The sequence below is a fragment of the Lemur catta genome, chromosome 6 (genome assembly GCF_020740605.2).
Source record: "Lemur catta isolate mLemCat1 chromosome 6, mLemCat1.pri, whole genome shotgun sequence".
Lineage (NCBI taxonomy): Eukaryota > Metazoa > Chordata > Mammalia > Primates > Lemuridae > Lemur > Lemur catta.
The window spans coordinates 52,289,516-52,307,263 of NC_059133.1; the positions used below are offsets into that span (position 1 = coordinate 52,289,516).

The 17,748-nt window shown below is 45.0% G+C and overlaps 1 protein-coding gene across 20 annotated transcripts in view; it reads left to right on the plus strand.

The window, feature by feature from the left end:
• Nucleotides 1-17,721, plus strand: part of R3HDM2 (R3H domain containing 2) — a 137,497-nt gene extending 119,776 nt beyond the window's left edge. For 12 of the 20 annotated variants that reach the window (XM_045553542.1, XM_045553546.1, XM_045553549.1 and 9 more), the window contains 11 exons: nucleotides 1,420-1,521; nucleotides 3,621-3,863; nucleotides 4,173-4,299; nucleotides 4,542-4,702; nucleotides 5,472-5,626; nucleotides 6,940-7,040; nucleotides 12,302-12,471; nucleotides 13,327-13,474; nucleotides 15,268-15,365; nucleotides 15,697-15,781; nucleotides 16,686-17,721. In XM_045553542.1, the coding sequence (XP_045409498.1) occupies nucleotides 1,420-1,521; nucleotides 3,621-3,863; nucleotides 4,173-4,299; nucleotides 4,542-4,702; nucleotides 5,472-5,626; nucleotides 6,940-7,040; nucleotides 12,302-12,471; nucleotides 13,327-13,474; nucleotides 15,268-15,365; nucleotides 15,697-15,781; nucleotides 16,686-17,026 (1,731 nt within the window). In that variant the 3' untranslated portion in view covers nucleotides 17,027-17,721. The remainder of the gene's footprint in view (nucleotides 1-1,419; nucleotides 1,522-3,620; nucleotides 3,864-4,172; nucleotides 4,300-4,541; nucleotides 4,703-5,471; nucleotides 5,627-6,939; nucleotides 7,041-12,301; nucleotides 12,472-13,326; nucleotides 13,475-15,267; nucleotides 15,366-15,696; nucleotides 15,782-16,685) is intronic. The other 8 variants (XM_045553551.1, XM_045553555.1, XM_045553562.1 and 5 more) reach the window with 1 other exon arrangement.
• The last annotated feature ends 27 nt before the right edge of the window (nucleotides 17,722-17,748 follow it).

The window sequence follows — 17,748 nt, forward strand, 5'->3', positions numbered from 1 at the left end:
TCTCAGTAATTTTTCCTAACAAAAATGACTTGCATTTTATTTAATCCAATATTGGGTCCCGTGCTGAGACATCCAGAGTATTCTCCCTTTTTGGGAGTCTTCTAATTCCTGCACTCTGCCTCTTGAACTGTTAGTCCTGTCTGTAAAAGAATCTCTCTGGAGATATGTGGCAGGAGAGGATATTGATACCATGGCATCTATACCTCTTAATACTCTAAATGAGGAGGGAAGAGCCTGTAGAAGATGTTTGGATATTCTGTTTGACTTCTTCCTTCACTTTGTCCCCACTGCTAGAGTGGAGTGGGAAGAACATATATCAGGCAGAACTAGGTTTCAATCCCAGCTCTGCCATATCAACTGTGTGATCCTAGATGAGTGATTTAATTTCTCTGAGTTTTACTTTCTTAATTGCAGATGCAAGTTATCATACTTCCCTATAGGATTCTTATGTGAGGCTGAAATCAGACAATGTATATAAATGCTAATATATGTAATGAGACAATGTATATAAATGCTGCTTCCAACCTCTTCCTCGCCTTTCTCCTTCTCCCATGCCTCCCACCACCAGTGGCTATGACTAGAGAACTGATGCAGTGATCAAAATGGCTGGAGGGGAAGAAGGGAGAGAAAAAAATAACTACCCATTAGTTGCTTTAGAACACTCCATGTTCCTAATAAACAAATCATCCTTCTTGAAGCTAGTGAAGGGACTAAAGGGACAAAAACTAAAGCTACGCTATTTATACTTTATTCCTAAATCTTCCCTGTTTGGTGGTGGGGGTGGGGGTCATACTGCCATCACAGCCTGGAGGAACACAGAACAGTCATGGAGCAGAAGGAAGTAGCCAGAAGCAGGCATGAACCTTGGGTGTTTTTTCTTTCTCTGCCTTTGGGAGGGAGACGATGCTTGTGAATGAGCACTTCCTCCAGGAGAGCTATGGTGTGAAATCAGAGCATGGCTGAGCCAGACCTTGGATGCCCCTTCCTACAAACGCAGTACAGTGACGCAGACAGGAGTCTCTTCTCAAGTGGGCATTCAAGGAGGATTATGATTGTGCTCCCCAGGAATTGTGTGTTCAGAAAAAATGCTTTGGGAAAAGCTGTGTTTGGGATCAGGTGGCAGACCCTGGCAGTCCTCAGATTGCTTACAATAGCTGCATAGTTTTGAATGGCCAATGGGGTGGGGAATGCTGGGATCTCTCCAGAAAGATTGCTGTTTGTCAAAGAGACGTGAAATGCACAAGCCCTCCCGGGCTTGGCCACAGGCACACCCAGTAGCCTTGCTATTCGTGTGAAGTTTCTTTTATGATTATTAACTTTGTCGTTCCTTCCCTTTCCCTCCCCATCTCTAACCTCCTGCCTCTTCCTGTGCCTCCCTTTTCTCTTCCCTTTTCCACATGCCTCTCTGCTGGTCCACAGCCAGTCCCGGCTCTGCAGCCCTCTCCGCAGCCTGTTCAGTTCTCTCCAAGCTCCTGTCCCCAAGTCCTTCTGCCAGTCTCTCCGCCCCAGCAGTACAACATGGTATAAACTCCATTCCCCCTTTTTGTCTTGTCCATGTGTGACCTGTATCTGTGGGTATGCCTGGGTCAGTCTGTGATGGCCTTGCAAGCATGTTGTGCTTTTGGAGGGCATGTTGGAAACTGTTCCTTCTTAAGGGGCCAGCACAGGCTGAACTATACTCCATTTTAACGGCCTCATCAAAAGATGCCTAAATATAAGAAAGGAACACTGAGTTCCCGTGAGTTTCAGGACGGGTAATGAAACTGGATGTTGGTATAACCTACGTTTCTCATCTGTCTACCATGTACATCCTTCGTCTAATTTGTTCCCTAGACATGTCTGAGGAACCCAGTTTATTCTGAACAGAATGGTCCTCTATAACTTCCTTTCAAAATAAAAATACAACTGCAGGTCTCTCTGGTACCACTGGGAAAAACTTGAACTGTTCCCCTATTTTACCATGTCATTTTATATAAAAATACCCTCTTCCACTGCATAGAACATGCTGTTTAAATTGTTTGTGAGGGCCAGGCATGGTGGCTTATGCCTATAATCCCAGCACTCTGGGAGGCCTAGGCAGGAGGATCGTTTGAGCTCAAGAGTTCAAGACCAGCCTGAACAAGACCGAGACCCTGTCTCTACTAAAAAAAAAAAAAAAAAATAGAAAAAAATTAGCTGGACAACTAAAAATGTATAGAAAAAAAGCCGGGCACGGTGGCACATGCCTGTAGTCCCAACTACTCAGGAGTCTGAGGCAGAAGAATTGCTTGAGCCCAGGAGTTTAAGGTTGTTGTGAACTGGGCTGACGCCATGGCACTCTAGCCCGGGCAACAGAGTGAGACTGTGTCTCAAAATAAATAAATAGATAGATAGATAGATAGATAGATAGATAGATAGATAGATAGATTGTGTGATTAGTACAAATCCTTTGACAATCTGATTTGCCTTGTAGTTGATAATTTACATCATGGTTATAAGAGGCCTGATTTTTTGCTTTGTGTTAATCATACCTCTAGCTTTAGCGTTTTCACTAGAATTCCCTATTTCCTCCTACCGCTTATCTCCATTCTGAAAAGTCCTGGAATATGGGCCTCAAAGTAATCTGCAATCCAGGCTACTTGTCATCTACTCCTGCCCAATAAGGTGGCAAAAGAACTAACTTGAAGATCAGATCCTTGAAAATTGAATGAAACTGCAGAAAAGCATTATATTTTGGTTTCTACTAGTTTCTTTTGAAAAAGAACTGCTCTGGCATGTATGTGTGTGTGTGTATTTATTTTGTGTGTGTGTGTTTTGTGTGTGTGCACGCACGTGTGTGCCAATTATTGTCAAGGGAACAGAAGGGAAGAGGAAGCTAACAAACTCTAACCTATCGCCATATGAGTGAGAGATGGAACACCATCACCCTTGCTGCTTAGGGAAGAGAGCTGAGAAAGAAGGTAATTACAGCCTGGCCAGTCAGTCTCATCCTCCAGTTTAGCCACTCACCCTGGCCGCTTCTCAGAGGTGAGAATTGAAAGTGGTTTCTGAAGAACAGAGAACTCCAGGCTAGTGTCAGAGAACAAAGGTGGAAATGACCTCGAGAGGGAGTAAGGAGATAAACAGCACGAGTGGGAACCCCCAGTCTTGCTGCTGCATAGGCAGAGCTCTGGAGGCACATTAACCTAGCCACCGTGATCTGCTCAAGGTGTTATCTGGGTCCTTATATATTATAAAAACAGGAGTTACGGCAATGTAGGGGCCCTGCTTGTGCTTGTGGGTATGAGGAAGACAAGAAATGGAAAGACTCTTATAATCGTTTTCTTTAACCCACTAGTTTGTCCTCTTTTTCTGTATATAGAAATTGGATCATTGCTCCCATCTCCCCAGGACTAATCCTAATAATGATCATAATCAGGGTGGCCATTGTTACCTCATATGTGGTAGGGAGACTGCTCTGGAGTTGGGCTTGAAACAGCTCGTCAATTCATAGCAATTTAAAATACCACATGACAGGCTTAGGGCTAAAAACCACATCTTAGGGCACAGAGGGAGGACCATCTCAAATCTGTAGCGGGAATTGCTATTTCTGTTTGTGCTGTTACAAGCCTCAGTCCTTGAATCCCCTGCTCTCTCAACAGGCAGATGACCTCAGCAATCCCTTTGGACAAATGAGCCTTAGCCGCCAAGGCTCTACTGAAGCGACTGACCCATCTTCAGCTCTGTTCCAGCCCTCACTTATCTCCCAACACCCTCAGCAGACTAGCTTCATCATGGCTTCCACGGGACAGCCCCTCCCCACTTCCAACTATTCCACCTCTAGCCATGTACCACCTACTCAGCAAGTCCTGCCACCCCAGGGCTACATGCAGCCCCCTCAACAGGTGAGCAGTTCCAGTTCCAAGCTTAAATCACTAATTCAGTTGGTCCAGTATTATACCTTCTTTCTTCCTCTAGTGTTTAGACAGACCAGAGGGAATACCTCTCCCACCTGTACTTGAGAGTTCTAGCCAGAAGTTCTTTATATATAACACAAGTCCTTCCTGTTTTATGTCAAACTTTTATACTAATCCCACAATTGCAGGTCCAAAATATCTCTATTTACATGTGTCTGGCCATCAACCCTGAGGCATTTAGTAATGGTAGGGCTGAATCTGAGGGTCCTCTTACGTATCTTTTTCCTCTTAACATAGATCCAGGTTTCCTACTATCCCCCTGGACAGTATCCTAACTCCAACCAGCAATATCGACCTCTCTCTCACCCGGTGGCCTACAGCCCCCAACGTGGTCAACAGCTGCCTCAGCCATCCCAGCAGCCTGGTAAGAGGAACCACTGGTGTGAGAAGGCAGTGAATGGGGGAAGGGCAGACTGGGAAAGAGAGAAGAATTACCTTTACCATTTTAAAACAGGGGGGCAGGGACAGGAATGATTAGGGTCCTAAGAAATGACCCAGGATCTCCAGAAAAAGAAAAGGTAAAATAGAATGGAAAGGGAAATTACTGACAGAGTGTGACCTCCTACACATTCATACTAATGTCTTCTCTACCTTGCCCATCCCTAGGTTTACAGCCCATGATGCCTAACCAGCAGCAGGCGGCTTACCAAGGCATGATTGGGGTCCAGCAGCCACAGAACCAGGGCCTGCTCAGCAACCAGAGGAGCAGCATGGGGGGCCAGATGCAAGGCCTGGTGGTTCAGTACACTCCACTGCCTTCTTACCAAGTGGGTGCATTCTGCATTGGGAAAGGTCACCCAGTCCTTAGGATGAGGAGAAGGACAGCTTCCCAGGGTCATCCAGACTGGCAACTCCAATGCTAAAATATTGTCCACTTTCCCCCTAGAATTATTTTTGGGGTTTTTTTCCCTCTGAGAGAAAGCCCATAGAGTCTAAGAAGAGTCTTTAAATTTTTTGGTCTTTACACAGCCATACAAATGAGCATATGCCCAGGAAAATAGTGTCTAAAGGAAATCAGGCTCCTTCCTCTATGTCAGATGCCCAAGGGTGGTATTTGGAGAAGGGAGAAATGCCTAAATTTTCTTTAGACATGGGGGAAACAGGAGGAGACTCTAAAAGGTAAGGAAGAAAGTTGTTTTTGTTTTTGTTTTTTTTGAGACAGAGTCTGGCTCTGTTGCCTGGGCTAGAGTGCCATGGCGTCAGCCTAGCTCACAGCAACCTCAAACTCCGGGGCCCAAGCGATCCTCCTGCCTCAGCCTCCTAAGTAGCTGGGACTACAGACATGTGCCACCATGCCCGGCTCATTTTTTCTATATATTTTTAGTTGTCCAGCTAATTTCTTTCTATTATTTAGTAGAGATGGGGTCTCGCTCTTGCTCAGGCTGGTCTCGAACTCCTGACCTCGAGCGATCCTCCCACCTCGGCCTTCCAGAGTGCTAGGATTACAAGTGTGAGCCACCGTGTAGTGATAACGAGGCCATTGTCTGGATCTCAATGGGAGTATGATTAGTCATTCTCTTCACTTATCCCACCCAGGTTCCAGTGGGTAATGACTCACAAAATGTGGTCCAGCCGCCTTTCCAACAACCCATGCTGGTCCCTGCAAGCCAGTCTGTGCAAGGAGGCCTCCCAGCAGGGGGCGTGCCAGTATACTACAGCATGATCCCCCCGGCTCAACAGAACGGTACGAGGTGAGGACTCCCAAAGAGCGAGGTACATCTCCCATAGACCTTCAGCAATTGTTGCACCATGTTTTGTTTCCACTGGCTTAAGAAAGTCAGGGGTAAAGATCCCAGTAGTGTGAAAACACAGGTAGAATATGAGGGAGTTCATTCTCCTTTTCTCCTCATTGGTTTTACATTTGCGTAAGAGCTCATTAGCAGAAAAGAATTCCTGCTTTGGAGATTTATAATTTATGATTTCTCCCATTTTTTGTTTTTAAAAACAATAGGATTTAGAACTATGGGATAGAGACTACTCATTCATAAGAGAAGCAATTTTGGAGCACATATATGTAAATTTTTCTGTGTACTTCTGTTTGTATCTATGAATGAAACACCATAGGTGTGTCTATTTCTATATATCTGAGTGTAGGTCGTAGCTAATAGAATTTTAGCAGTAGAAGACAGCTTAGGAAATCTAGTCCACTCTTCTTGTTTTATTTTCCTTCCTTATTTTTTAAACAAGGAAATTCTAGCTAGGGATTTTAAGAAACTTAAGTTCACATAGCTAGTTAGAAGCAGAGCTAGAACTAGAACTCAAGTCTGGGCCTAACTGTATGTGTTTCTGTGTGTCTGTCTCCCATCGTGTGTATTTTTATCTCTGTATTTTTATATGTATATCTCCATGTTGTTTTGAGTTTTGTAGCATTTTTTCTTTTTTTTCCCCGTTTGTCTTTAGGTGACTGTGTCTGCCATTGTGTACATATCTTAAATCACATATCTTCTTAGTGTTTTTTTTTTAATTTTTTACTTTTAGGACAAAAATAATTAGCAGTCCTTAGGTGTACATATCTTAAATCACATATCTTCTTAGTGGTTTTTTTTTTTTATTTTTTACTTTTAGGACAAAAATAATTAGCAGTCCTTAGGTGTTTTTTAAATCCATCTCTCTCTAGCATTGTGTGTCTGTCTCTGGCACTCTCTTTATGTTTCTGGTGTTTCTTAGAATGTGTGTGTGTGTGTGTGTGTGTGTGTGTGTGTGTGTGTGTGTGCGCGCGCACATATATATGGTGTTTCCACAGTGTTAGGAAGAGCATGTGTCGCTACCATTCCATCTGTAGTACTGATTAGCAGTTGTCTAATTGAAAGATGATCAAGTACAAATATATATAATTAACTTTGAACTGATGAGTTATTTTAGAAATTACATGGCAAATTGGTCTGGGAATGGCTTGAAGCTGCCTCTGCTTCCCACAGGGGAGGGCCAGGAAGCAGCAGCTGTTTGCCAGGAGCTGTTTTCTCCCTCTACTGTTTCACCACTCCTCCTTCCTCCATCTCCGCAGCCCTTCCGTGGGGTTTCTGCAACCTCCTGGCTCTGAGCAGTACCAGATGCCTCAGTCTCCCTCTCCCTGCAGTCCACCACAGATGCCACAGCAGTACTCAGGTAAGAGGATAAAGAATTGGGGGAACCTGGGCACTGACAAAAGCTGGGAAGGCAGAAAGAGTTCAGAGATTGGCTCTGTCCCTACTGTGACTCCCTCACAAAGGAAAACCAAAGTCTTAGCAGGTGTTTTCCAGGGGTACTGAGGCTGCCCTCTCAACAGGTGAGGGTTGATTATCTCATCCCTGGGAAGCCACATCTGCAATTGAATTCCTTGTTTTCTTGTTCTCCTCTCCTCTCCTCTTGTCTCCTCCCCTCTCCATCCAGCATTACACTCACATGCCTTTGGGTCATGAAATACTTACATGTGTCTTCTATACTCATTCTTCCTATAGACAGCTTTTCTTTTCTCTTGAGAGTATGAGGGAAGTTGATTAAATGCTTTTTAAGTCATATCTTAGATTTGTTTAGCAGTTTTTAGTGTGCCCACATACACTGTAACATTTTAATTCTCACCACAACTTTGTAAGGCAGAGATTTGATTTAAAGAGATTAAATGACTTGCTTAAGATCACAGTCCTAGAACTTGAACTTGACTCTGACTTTTCCATATCTCATGCTGCAACTTCAACGCATTTTCAACAGGCTTTGTATTCTATTCCTTTCCCTCCAGTGGGAAATAAATGAACATCATGTTAAACAGCTAAAGGCCCTCTTTGGTGAGGCCAGCTATTACAGGTCGATAAGTTTATGCCATGCAGCCTCTCACTGCCTTTGCCAAGAATTTCCCCTACACACCAAGTACAGCTGTCCCTGTTTGTATACCTTTCACCCTACCCTGACATAGCAGTACAATGCAATTAAACTTCAGGGGTTCTGGAGGGGACAAAGTCTTAATTTTTACCCTCTAACCATCCCCATTCCACTCCACTGTGGGAATGTCAGAGTGCCCTCTTCTGGTGAGAGGGAGATGTTTTGCCAGTTTTCCCCATTTAGAAATGGAATATTTTTTACTAAAAGATATTTTGCATCCTCACTGTGTTAGATGCTGTGGAAGGGATTCCAGAATTAGTCTCACTTGTTAGATGTGATCAGTTCTTACCTTTACGGAACAATGACTTCCACCTTCATCCAGGACAAATGTGAATCTCTTACAGGCTGAAGTTTTCAATCTGACAGCTCTTACCCTTTTTTACATTATTGGTATCTCTAGCTGTTTCTCCTAATGTCCGCCAGGGGCACTTGGCCTTGAAATTCCCAGTGGGGTATGGAAATTGTAGAAACCAGCTCCAAGAATCACTGTAGCCTGTGGTGATGCATGGTACCGCAGGGCATTTTCTCTCCTATTTGTTAAAATAAGTGTGTGCATGTGTATATGGGCATATGTATGTGCATTTTTGTATGTATCCTTAGTGATATGTCAGTACATCTGTTGGGTCTGTGTGGTTATATCTGTTCATCTTCCAGTACAAGGTCTTTGAATCAAGAACAAACCAAGTAAAAAGAATTTTTCATTACCTATTCTGGACCTAGTACTGGGTTAAGAATACCGAAACATGGTTGGTTGGTCCAAGTGCAGTGGTGTTTACAACTAATTGATCACAACCAGTTACAGAGTCCTTTGTTCCTTCTCCACTCTCACTGCTTCACTTGACTTGACCAGCCTAAAAAAAAATAATACTAAAACAACTGTTGTTCTAGAAGTTGGCAGCACTGGAGATCTGGACTGGGGTTGGAAGGAGGTAATCTAGGCTTCCCAAGTCAAAAGACATGGGGGAAAGACATGGCAGGGAAAAGAAAAAGAAAAAAAAGACATGGGGAAACCCCATTCACCATCTACTTCCCTTGCTGCTTTGAAATTTTCAGTTCTATCTCCTTTACTCCTAGGAACCCTGATAGACCCTGGGCTTCTAACTGACCCCTTGTGCTTCTAGATGGTGGGACCCTCTGTTCCACCCACATCATCCAGGAGACCGTATTCACCATACCCTTGACTTTAAAGGTCTTTAATTCTGCTCATGGACAACTAAGACGGAGTGGAAAAAGGGAAACAAGTGTTTATTCTGCCTGCCTTTCCAGTTCACCCTTTACTGAAAAGAGGCAAGCACAGGCCACAAGGGCCCCTCTGTCACCTTCAGAGGAAAGTCACCCGCCCTCCTCTCATGTAGCAACATGGTCACTTTTCCAAAAATAAAGGCAGGGATTAGGATTGGCTGTTCCTGGAACAACTGTTGTGGTTTATTAATACATTTTTGTAGTTGCGCAGTTTACCCCCAAGCCTGTATGCTAATTCCTCCACTGTGATATTAGATATAACTCCAACCCCTGGAAACACTTTCATCACACTAAAATGATGGCTTGCAAATCCCTTGAGGTTTCTACAGGGATGCTTGTCTGGGGAAGATGCAAACAGACGTGAAGTGGCAGTGATGCCTATGCACAGACTCCCGACTCACAGTGACACAGCATCATGGATAGAGGGAAGTGCATGCAGAAATAGCCTCTCACTACTTACTGGCTCATTTTTTAGCCAAGGAGTTTCCAAAGATGAGACTACTATTCTTTTCTTTCCCACTTCCTGAGAATCCTCACTCCCCCACCACAAAAAGGAAAAAGACCAAGATATTATTGGATTCTATCCTATAATTTGGGAAACATGCCTGTGGGTTTTATTTCTCTGGACATTCCTTTCTAGAGATTTGATTTCTGGTGGTAAGGAATAAGCCTTATCAGTTTTCCACCTCAGTGATTTAAAAAAAACAAAAAACAATTCTGCCAGACATAAATGTCATCTGTTTGTATTTATGCAGTTTGCTCTGCCCAATCGACCTTTCTGCCCAGGTTTAATGATGCCACTTAAAAAGCCATTCACACGTCCCCTCTCCTTTCAGAGCTTTCAAGCTGAAATTGATTTCCTTATTCAACCCCTTTCTCCCCCTTCCCACCCGCTCCCAACCCAGGCTCCTTCCCCCAACCTGATTATATGGAAGTGCTGTCACTGGACAGCGGGTTTGGTTTTATTTTTTTTTATTTTTATTTTTTATTGCCGTGTCTATTAAGAGCAGTTCAGCTGCTAACGGATGCCACCTGCTTTGGGCTTGAGGAAGAGAAGCATAAAAATCAGCTTATCAGCAGAGTGGCTGTGTCCTCAGCTGAGTGGAGGAACAATGCTCCAGGCCAGTGGGGGAGGACTAAGTGTGGGGAGAGCTCAGAACAAGTGCGCAGACTGAGAACCCTTGCTTTGTTTTTGCTGGGATCAGAGAAAATAATATGAGCATTTTATTCTCTTTCGCCCTTCCTTTGAGCCCCCTATCAGCTCCTTATGGCTACATGTTGGTGTTACAAAGAGTTCCACTGCCTTGCTTATGCTTACCCTGCACACTCAGACACATCTACCTTTCCTGACCCAGGGCATTAGTTAGCCTCAGATCATGAGCTGCCTTCTAGAAAAGTTCTAGATTTGATTATTTTTGCATTGGACCCTCAGGTAGCAATGAGGTATTTGAATAAGGTCAACTGCAATTTTGTTAGTAGAGGATGTTGTAGCAGGTGAGACTCATAGGATAGGAAAATAAAATGCCCAGAACAACTATAATAAGCCTAGAGTTGTTAAATGCAAGACACTCCACAACTGTGCAATTTTCCTGTGGCACTTCTACAGCTATGTTATCCCTCTTGGCAGGGGATGGGGAGATGTGAGCCTGTTGCTCTGAATATTTGTGCTCTCTGATTGGATGAACCCTAGAGGGTAGAGGGCACATACTGGCTGGGGAGTAGCATATGACAGATGCTATGTCTCCTGAGCTGCTCTCTCAGGCTACCTGCCGTTTCTTTTCCATTCCTTTGACCGATACTACCTGAGAAAAACAATCACATTTACTTCCCAGCATGACTGGTGCCCAGGGCAAAGGCTATAACATTTCCTGTCATAGGAAGCAGTGTGATGGCAGCAGCAGTGGCAGCCTTGGAGCACTGAGCCATGAAAACAGCAGCATTGCAGCAGGTTTTTGAGCTAGTAACCCCCAGCTCCCATTTTTCTACCACCACACACACATGAACTCAGCCTCAACAGGAATATAGCTTGGGGATCACAAGCAAACCCTCACTCTGGATAATCCCCAGTGGGGAAGCATAGCTCCTGCCTATCCCTCCCAGCAAGGATCATCCATCAAACTGCTTCTCCCTAACTCCTTACTTTGCTTTTCACCATGAAGAAGATTTTATTTTTCATTTCCTTAATGTTCCTTTTCAGTGAGGCCTTTCCTTCCCCTAACCTGTGAGAGCATGAGATTATCCATGGGTGCCAGTGCTAAAACCTTAGGGTCGCATCCACCTTCAGAGGGACTGACGCTCCTACTCGATTCCTGCTGGCATTGCCCTAGTTCAGAATCTCTTCATTCTGTTTCAGGAGCTTTCTAAGTGGTCTTTTTGCTGCTAGTCCCTCCCTCTTCTTGGCCATCCTACATTCAGCCCACTTGGGTTACCTTTCCAAAACACAAATCCTAGTCCCAACACCTACAGGATAAAATCCAAAAATCTTACCAGAATGTGCTTCAAACTCTGACACCAGCTATTTGTTTAATGTCTAAATCCTTAATAGACTGTCCGTTCTGTGAGAGCAGGAACAGGTTTATTTGTTGTACACTTAGTGCCCAGCGTAGGAACTGGCACATGGTAAATATTCAATAAATGTTTGTTGAATAAATGAATAAATATGTCTCATCTCCTACTTCCCCTACATAACCCCTATGTCTTAGCACCTGGAATTATTTTTCATTTCCTGAATATGCCATTCTCTCCGCTTGAAATGTTTCCCAACTCACCCTACCCTTGGCCAAGAAGTACTTCCTGAGTCTGGCTTGGTGACACTATGTGCATTTATCTTCTCCAGAACAACCAGAGATCACTGACTTATCTACAGCCATTACCATAAAGCCACATGTCTGCAGCCCTGGCCCTTGGCCCAGACTAGGACCTGTACCATGCCCAGACACTTGAGCAATCTGATCTGGGCATTTGGTAATACCCACCTTTAACAGAATGGAGTTGTTTTCTGCCAAGCATACCAAAATACCCCTTACCGGGTAAAGGCCAGGAGAGCACTGGCATCTAGGACTCATCTCCCTTCCACCCCGATTTCCACTGGTTTGGTAGAAAGGGAGTCAAAAGCCAAATCAGCAACCATCTCAGATTCCTGGCAGGACGTGGTCTGAGTGACCCTGGAGTGAGTGGGTGGATTTGCTTACTGGCTGCCCCACTCAGGGATAGCTGGATGGCCAAAAGAGTTTGAATTTACAACCAACTGCTTTCTTCCTGGCCCTCAGGAGTGTCACCTTCTGGACCAGGTGTGGTAGTCATGCAGCTGAATGTTCCTAATGGACCCCAGCCTCCCCAGAATCCATCCATGGTCCAGTGGAGTCACTGTAAATATTACAACGTGGACCAGAGGGGTCAGAAGCCTGGAGACCTATACAATCCTGACAATAGTCCCCAGGTGAGTTCTGCAATCCAGCCTTGTCTTGGCAAGAAGGTGACCAGATTCTTCCCAGGGAGCAATTTTTGCCATTGACTGAGCAGCCCCTTTTACATGTCTTTCCCTGCATACTTTTGAAACATAAGAAATAGAAGGGAGCATCCTCTTTTAAGGAACCTAATCTCTAAAGTGGCAGATAGGACATACTTGAAATATGCTCAGAGGCTGGGCGTGATGCCTCAGGAGTTTGAGACCAGCCTGAGCAAGAGTGAGACCCTGTCTCTACTAAAAATAGAAATATTAGCTGGGAGTTGTGGTACGTGCCTGTAGTCCCACCTACTTGGGAGGCTGAGGTAGGAGGATCACTTGAGCCCAGGAGTTTGAGATTGCAGTGAGCTATGATGACATCACTGTACTCTAGCTGGGGCGACAAGAGCAAGACTCTGTCTCAAAAAAAGAAAAAGAAAATTCTCAGAGAAAATACTTAAAACAGTGTGTCAAAAATAGATATTAAAATATACAAATGGGCCAGGCGCAGTGGCTCACGCCTGGTAATCCTAGCATTTTGGAAGGCCAAGGCAGGAGGATTGCTTGAGGCCAGGAGTTTGAGATTGCAGTGAGCTATGATGATGCCACTGCACTCTAGCCTGGGACAGAGTTAGCCTCTGTCTCAAAAAAAAATTTAATTAATTAATTAAAATAAAATACACAAGCAAATTAAAGACTAAGGGGCCAGTATGAAGAAGCAGTACGATTTTGACAGATTCCAGCAAGAGAAACGTCTTTCCTGAGAAAGGTGAATTTTAAGCCAAGCCATAGGAATATCCAGAAAGTAGTGTTTGGTGTTTATGTGATGCGTGTTCCTCTCTTCCACAGGCCAGCACACAGATGAGCAGCAGCCCTGTCACATCTCCTACCCAGTCTCCAGCACCTTCTCCTGTCACCAGCCTCAGCAGTGTCTGCACAGGACTCAGTCCCCTGCCTGTCCTTACACAGTTTCCCCGGCCTGGGGGTCCAGCACAGGGTAGGGGCTTACATTAGGCCTGGCTGCTATGGAATTCACCCTTCACATCCCATTCCCAACTGGGGAGATGGAGAGAGTAGCAACAGGCAGGGAACCAATGTGGCTGATCCAATTCTGGGAGCCAACTCTTCCTTTAACATCCCTGTTTAGGCCACGGACACTTATCCCTCACTAGTGCTGCCCATGCTTAACTTATTCCAGCCTTCCTTTACATACTTGGTATTCACTACCAAGTAGGGTGAAAGGGGCTGGGGAAAAGAATTCACTGGACTTTCTAATGAACCAAAGAGTTTAATGTAGCATCAGTACTGAGTCTGAGGGCTGGGAATGTGAGGCTATGTCAGAAACATTATGGTTTTAGAAGAGGGAACACTGGATTTGGATTCCAGTTCCAGTTCTCCCACTAACTAGCTTTGTGACATTGAGCAAGTTACTTAAACTCGAAACTGGACCTCAGTGTTCTAATCTATAAAATGTGGTTAGTCACACATAAGATGGGAATAATCTTATCTGTTTTCTGCCTTAGCTGTCACAAGCAGTATAAAAAGAAGATAAGAATGTGGTTTAGGGCTGGGCACAGTGGCTCACGCCTATAATCCTAGCACTCAGGAAGGCTGAGGCAGGAGGATTGCTTGAGGTCAGCAGTTCAAGACCAGCCTGAGAAGAGTGAGATCCTGTCTCTACTAGAAATAGAAAAAATTAGCCAGATGTGGTGGTGCACACCTGTAATCCCAGCTACTTGGGAGGCTGAGGCAGGAGCGTCGATTGAGCCCTGGAGTTTGAGGTTGCTGTGAGCTAGGCTGACACCATGGTACTCTAGCTCCAGGAGACAAAGTGAGACTGTCTCAAAAAAAAAGAAAAGAATATGGTTTATGGTCTAGGCCGGGCATGGTGACTCACGCCTATGATCCCTAGCAGTTTCGGAGGCCGAGGCAGGAGGATTGCTTTAGCTCAGGAGTTTAAGACCAGCCTGAGTAAGAGTGAGACCCTGTCTCTACTAAAAATAGAAAAATTAGCCAGATGTTGTGGTGTATACCTGTAATCCCAGCTACTCAGAAGGCTGAGGCAAGAGGATCACTTGAGCCCAGGAGTTTGAGGCTGCAGTGAGCTATGATGACACCACTGCACTCTACCCAGGGTGACAGAACAAGACTCTGTCTCCAAAAAAAAAAGAAGAAGAATATGGTTTAAAAACTTGAAAGAGCTCTGAAATGTAATATTTGGCAATAATAGGTAACACTTACAGTGCTTAATATGTACCAGGTATTGCTATAAGTGCTTTACATGTCTTATGTTCGTTTAGCCTTTCTGACAACACTAAGGAGGGAAAAACATACCCAACATCACATTTCTAGTAACAGAGCCAGTATTTAAACCTCATAAGTCTGCCTCCTAATCTGTGCTCTTGTCCACTATGCTGTATTACCTCTCACCTGGTCAGAAACTTGTTAACCCTAGGGTTTGGAGATGGAGATAATCTGTGTAAGAGATAAAAGACATTTATAAGGGTCTGTTGGTTTCTTCCCTAGTCATTTTCATAGGGCCTTTTGTCTATAGTGAACAGAGCCCTTCTTTAAGAGTGAGGAGACCTAATAGTCCCATTTCTGAGATATAGCTGAGAGCCAAAGGGTTTAGGATGAGAGATTACTCTTAAATCAGTCACATGAGTACTACCATCATAGGAAAGCAGAAATTGTATGCATTGTTGCTATCTGCAAAATCCCCTCAAAGTCTCATAAAAGTCATACCGCGAAGCTTAAGATCCCAGAAGACCATCTGCTCTTGCTCCCTAGGTGATGGGCGCTACTCCCTCTTGGGCCAGCCATTACAGTACAATCTGTCCATCTGCCCTCCCTTGCTCCACAGCCAGTCGACTTACACGGTGCACCAGGTAAGGGTGTCCACCATCAGCCCTCCCTTCTCATCTGGGCCCCTATCTCTTAGCCACTCGCTTCAACTAGCTGGAGGCACAAGGGAGACATCACAGAATGAACAAAGCAGGAGGAGCCTTGCCCTACTTCTGTACTCGTTCCTCCCACTCAACCCCAGTGCCAAGAGGGAAGCTCTTTGTTTCTCAGTGGGCACTCCTTGGCCATTCTCACTGCCTGCTGGGATGGGGTCCTCAGGGTGGGTGTTACTCTTCAGTTTCTCAAGCAGCCATTGGGATACAAGGCTGTCAGTGTTGTTTTCCTGAGGTGAAGGTTGTCTTTCGAATGTTGAAGGGACAGAGTGGACTGAAGCATGGAAACCGGGGCAAGAGACAAGCACTCAAATCTGCCTCCACTGACCTGGGGACGGCAGATGTTGGTGAGTCACAGGATGCTGAATCCCTGAGAGGGGGTGCTCACCCCTCCAGCCCTTCATTACCAGCCTAGGACGACTGGGAAAAGCCAGCTTCAGGTGGGGAGTAGAAGTGGGATCCTTTGTGGTCAAAAGCAAACAGAAACTAGAGAAGTGAAGTATCTCAGTCCTCCTTACCAAGTCATCCCTGGTCCTGAGGAAGTTCATGGTAAAAACTGGGAATAACACAATAATGGTAGTTGCTGAGCCTCTTATTAAAAGTCTTCTGGGAGCAGTCCTAACCCTAATCTAGGACATCTACCTTTGGTAGTCCTAGACCCAATTTAGGGAAAGATTGGTAGAGAATATGGGGAAGTAAGTCTCCCCTGCAGGCCTTCCATGCTGGGCGTACAAGATCTCTCAGGATGTCCCCTGTTCAGGAGCAGTTAGCTAAACAAGGAAAGGAAGGGAGACTGATTTCCTGAGATGATAAGAAGGAAGAATCTATTTGGGCCAGCCTGTGAGAAGGAAGGGAACTGTAGAACATATCTCAGATTGATCCATTGACTTTGCCAAAGAAAATCAGCAAAAACCACATTTCCTTCATAGCAGTAGCACTCTGTGAGAGAACTGAGGTATAGGTCCCCAGATTATAAACCTGGGATTCTGATTCCCAGTCCCTTCTTGCCTGCATCTCTGGGCTAAAAGAAGAGAAAGGTTTATTTTTTTCCTCCTAGTTGCCCTGATCAGAGTCTGGATAGTGGGAAATTGGGTTGATCTGGGGAGGGGAAGAAAGGACTACGTTGGAAAGGCCAGGCTGTTGAGGACATTTTCTACAGACTTGGCCAGTGGATACTTCTCAGCCAGAGTGCTCTTTTGTTCTTCCTACCCTACTCCTTTCACAACCATGTCCTCTCTCCTCCCCTTCCAGTCCTGGGTCGGGTGCTGGAGGTGACAGATCTCCCTGAGGGCATCACCCGTACTGAGGCGGACAAACTCTTCACTCAGCTTGCCATGTCTGGCGCCAAGATCCAGTGGCTCAAAGATGCTCAGGGGCTGCCCGGTGGGGGTGGGGGTGACAACGGTGGGACTGCTGAGAATGGCCGCCACTCGGACCTCGCTGCCTTGTACACCATCGTGGCTGTGTTCCCCAGCCCCCTGGCTGCCCAAAATGCCTCCCTTCGTCTCAACAACTCCGTGAGTCGCTTCAAACTTCGAATGGCCAAAAAGAACTATGACCTGAGGATCCTGGAGCGAGCTAGCTCCCAATAAATGAAGGAGGGGAAGGGACCGGCACACTAGGGGCGAAGCAGGGTGGAGGGGGTTGAGAGATCCTGACAGACTATGGACAGAGGCAGGAAATAATGAGGATGACACTCAACTGGAGCCCAAGACATTAGGGATGGGAACAGATGAAGATGGAAACAAACACACTGGCACTGGACTCCTTCTTGCTCCCCTGCTAAGAGTCCCCTCTTTTTCCCTCCTTGTCCTCCCTCTGCTTCCCTCTCCTTCCCATCCTCTTACATCATTTTTTATCTCTTCTCCCACCATGAAATTAATTTCTTATTTTTTGGTCAGGTAGAATTGGGAGGATCCTACACTTCCCTATTCTCCTATTTCCTTAACATCCCAAGTTTCCTTTCCTTTTTTGGTCTTTATGAATATTTATATGGACAGAATTAAGAAAAAATTGATTTCCCCATTGTCTCACATCCCCCATCTTGTCTTCCCCCAAACCCCACAGAGTTAAAACTTGGGACTCCTCCCACCCCCTAGAACACTTGTATATTGTTTGTTTGAGATTTGTGCCGCAGTAACAGACACAGTATTTAATTGCACATACAGATGTTTGCTGGGTATATTCACTGTAAATTTTATTTAATCTGGTTTTTTGTTTGTTTGGGGGGTTATTTGGGGGGAGGTTGGTTTTGTTTTTAAATATATAAAAAAAATCTGTCACTGGACATCAGTCACTCTTTCTCTGTTGCCGC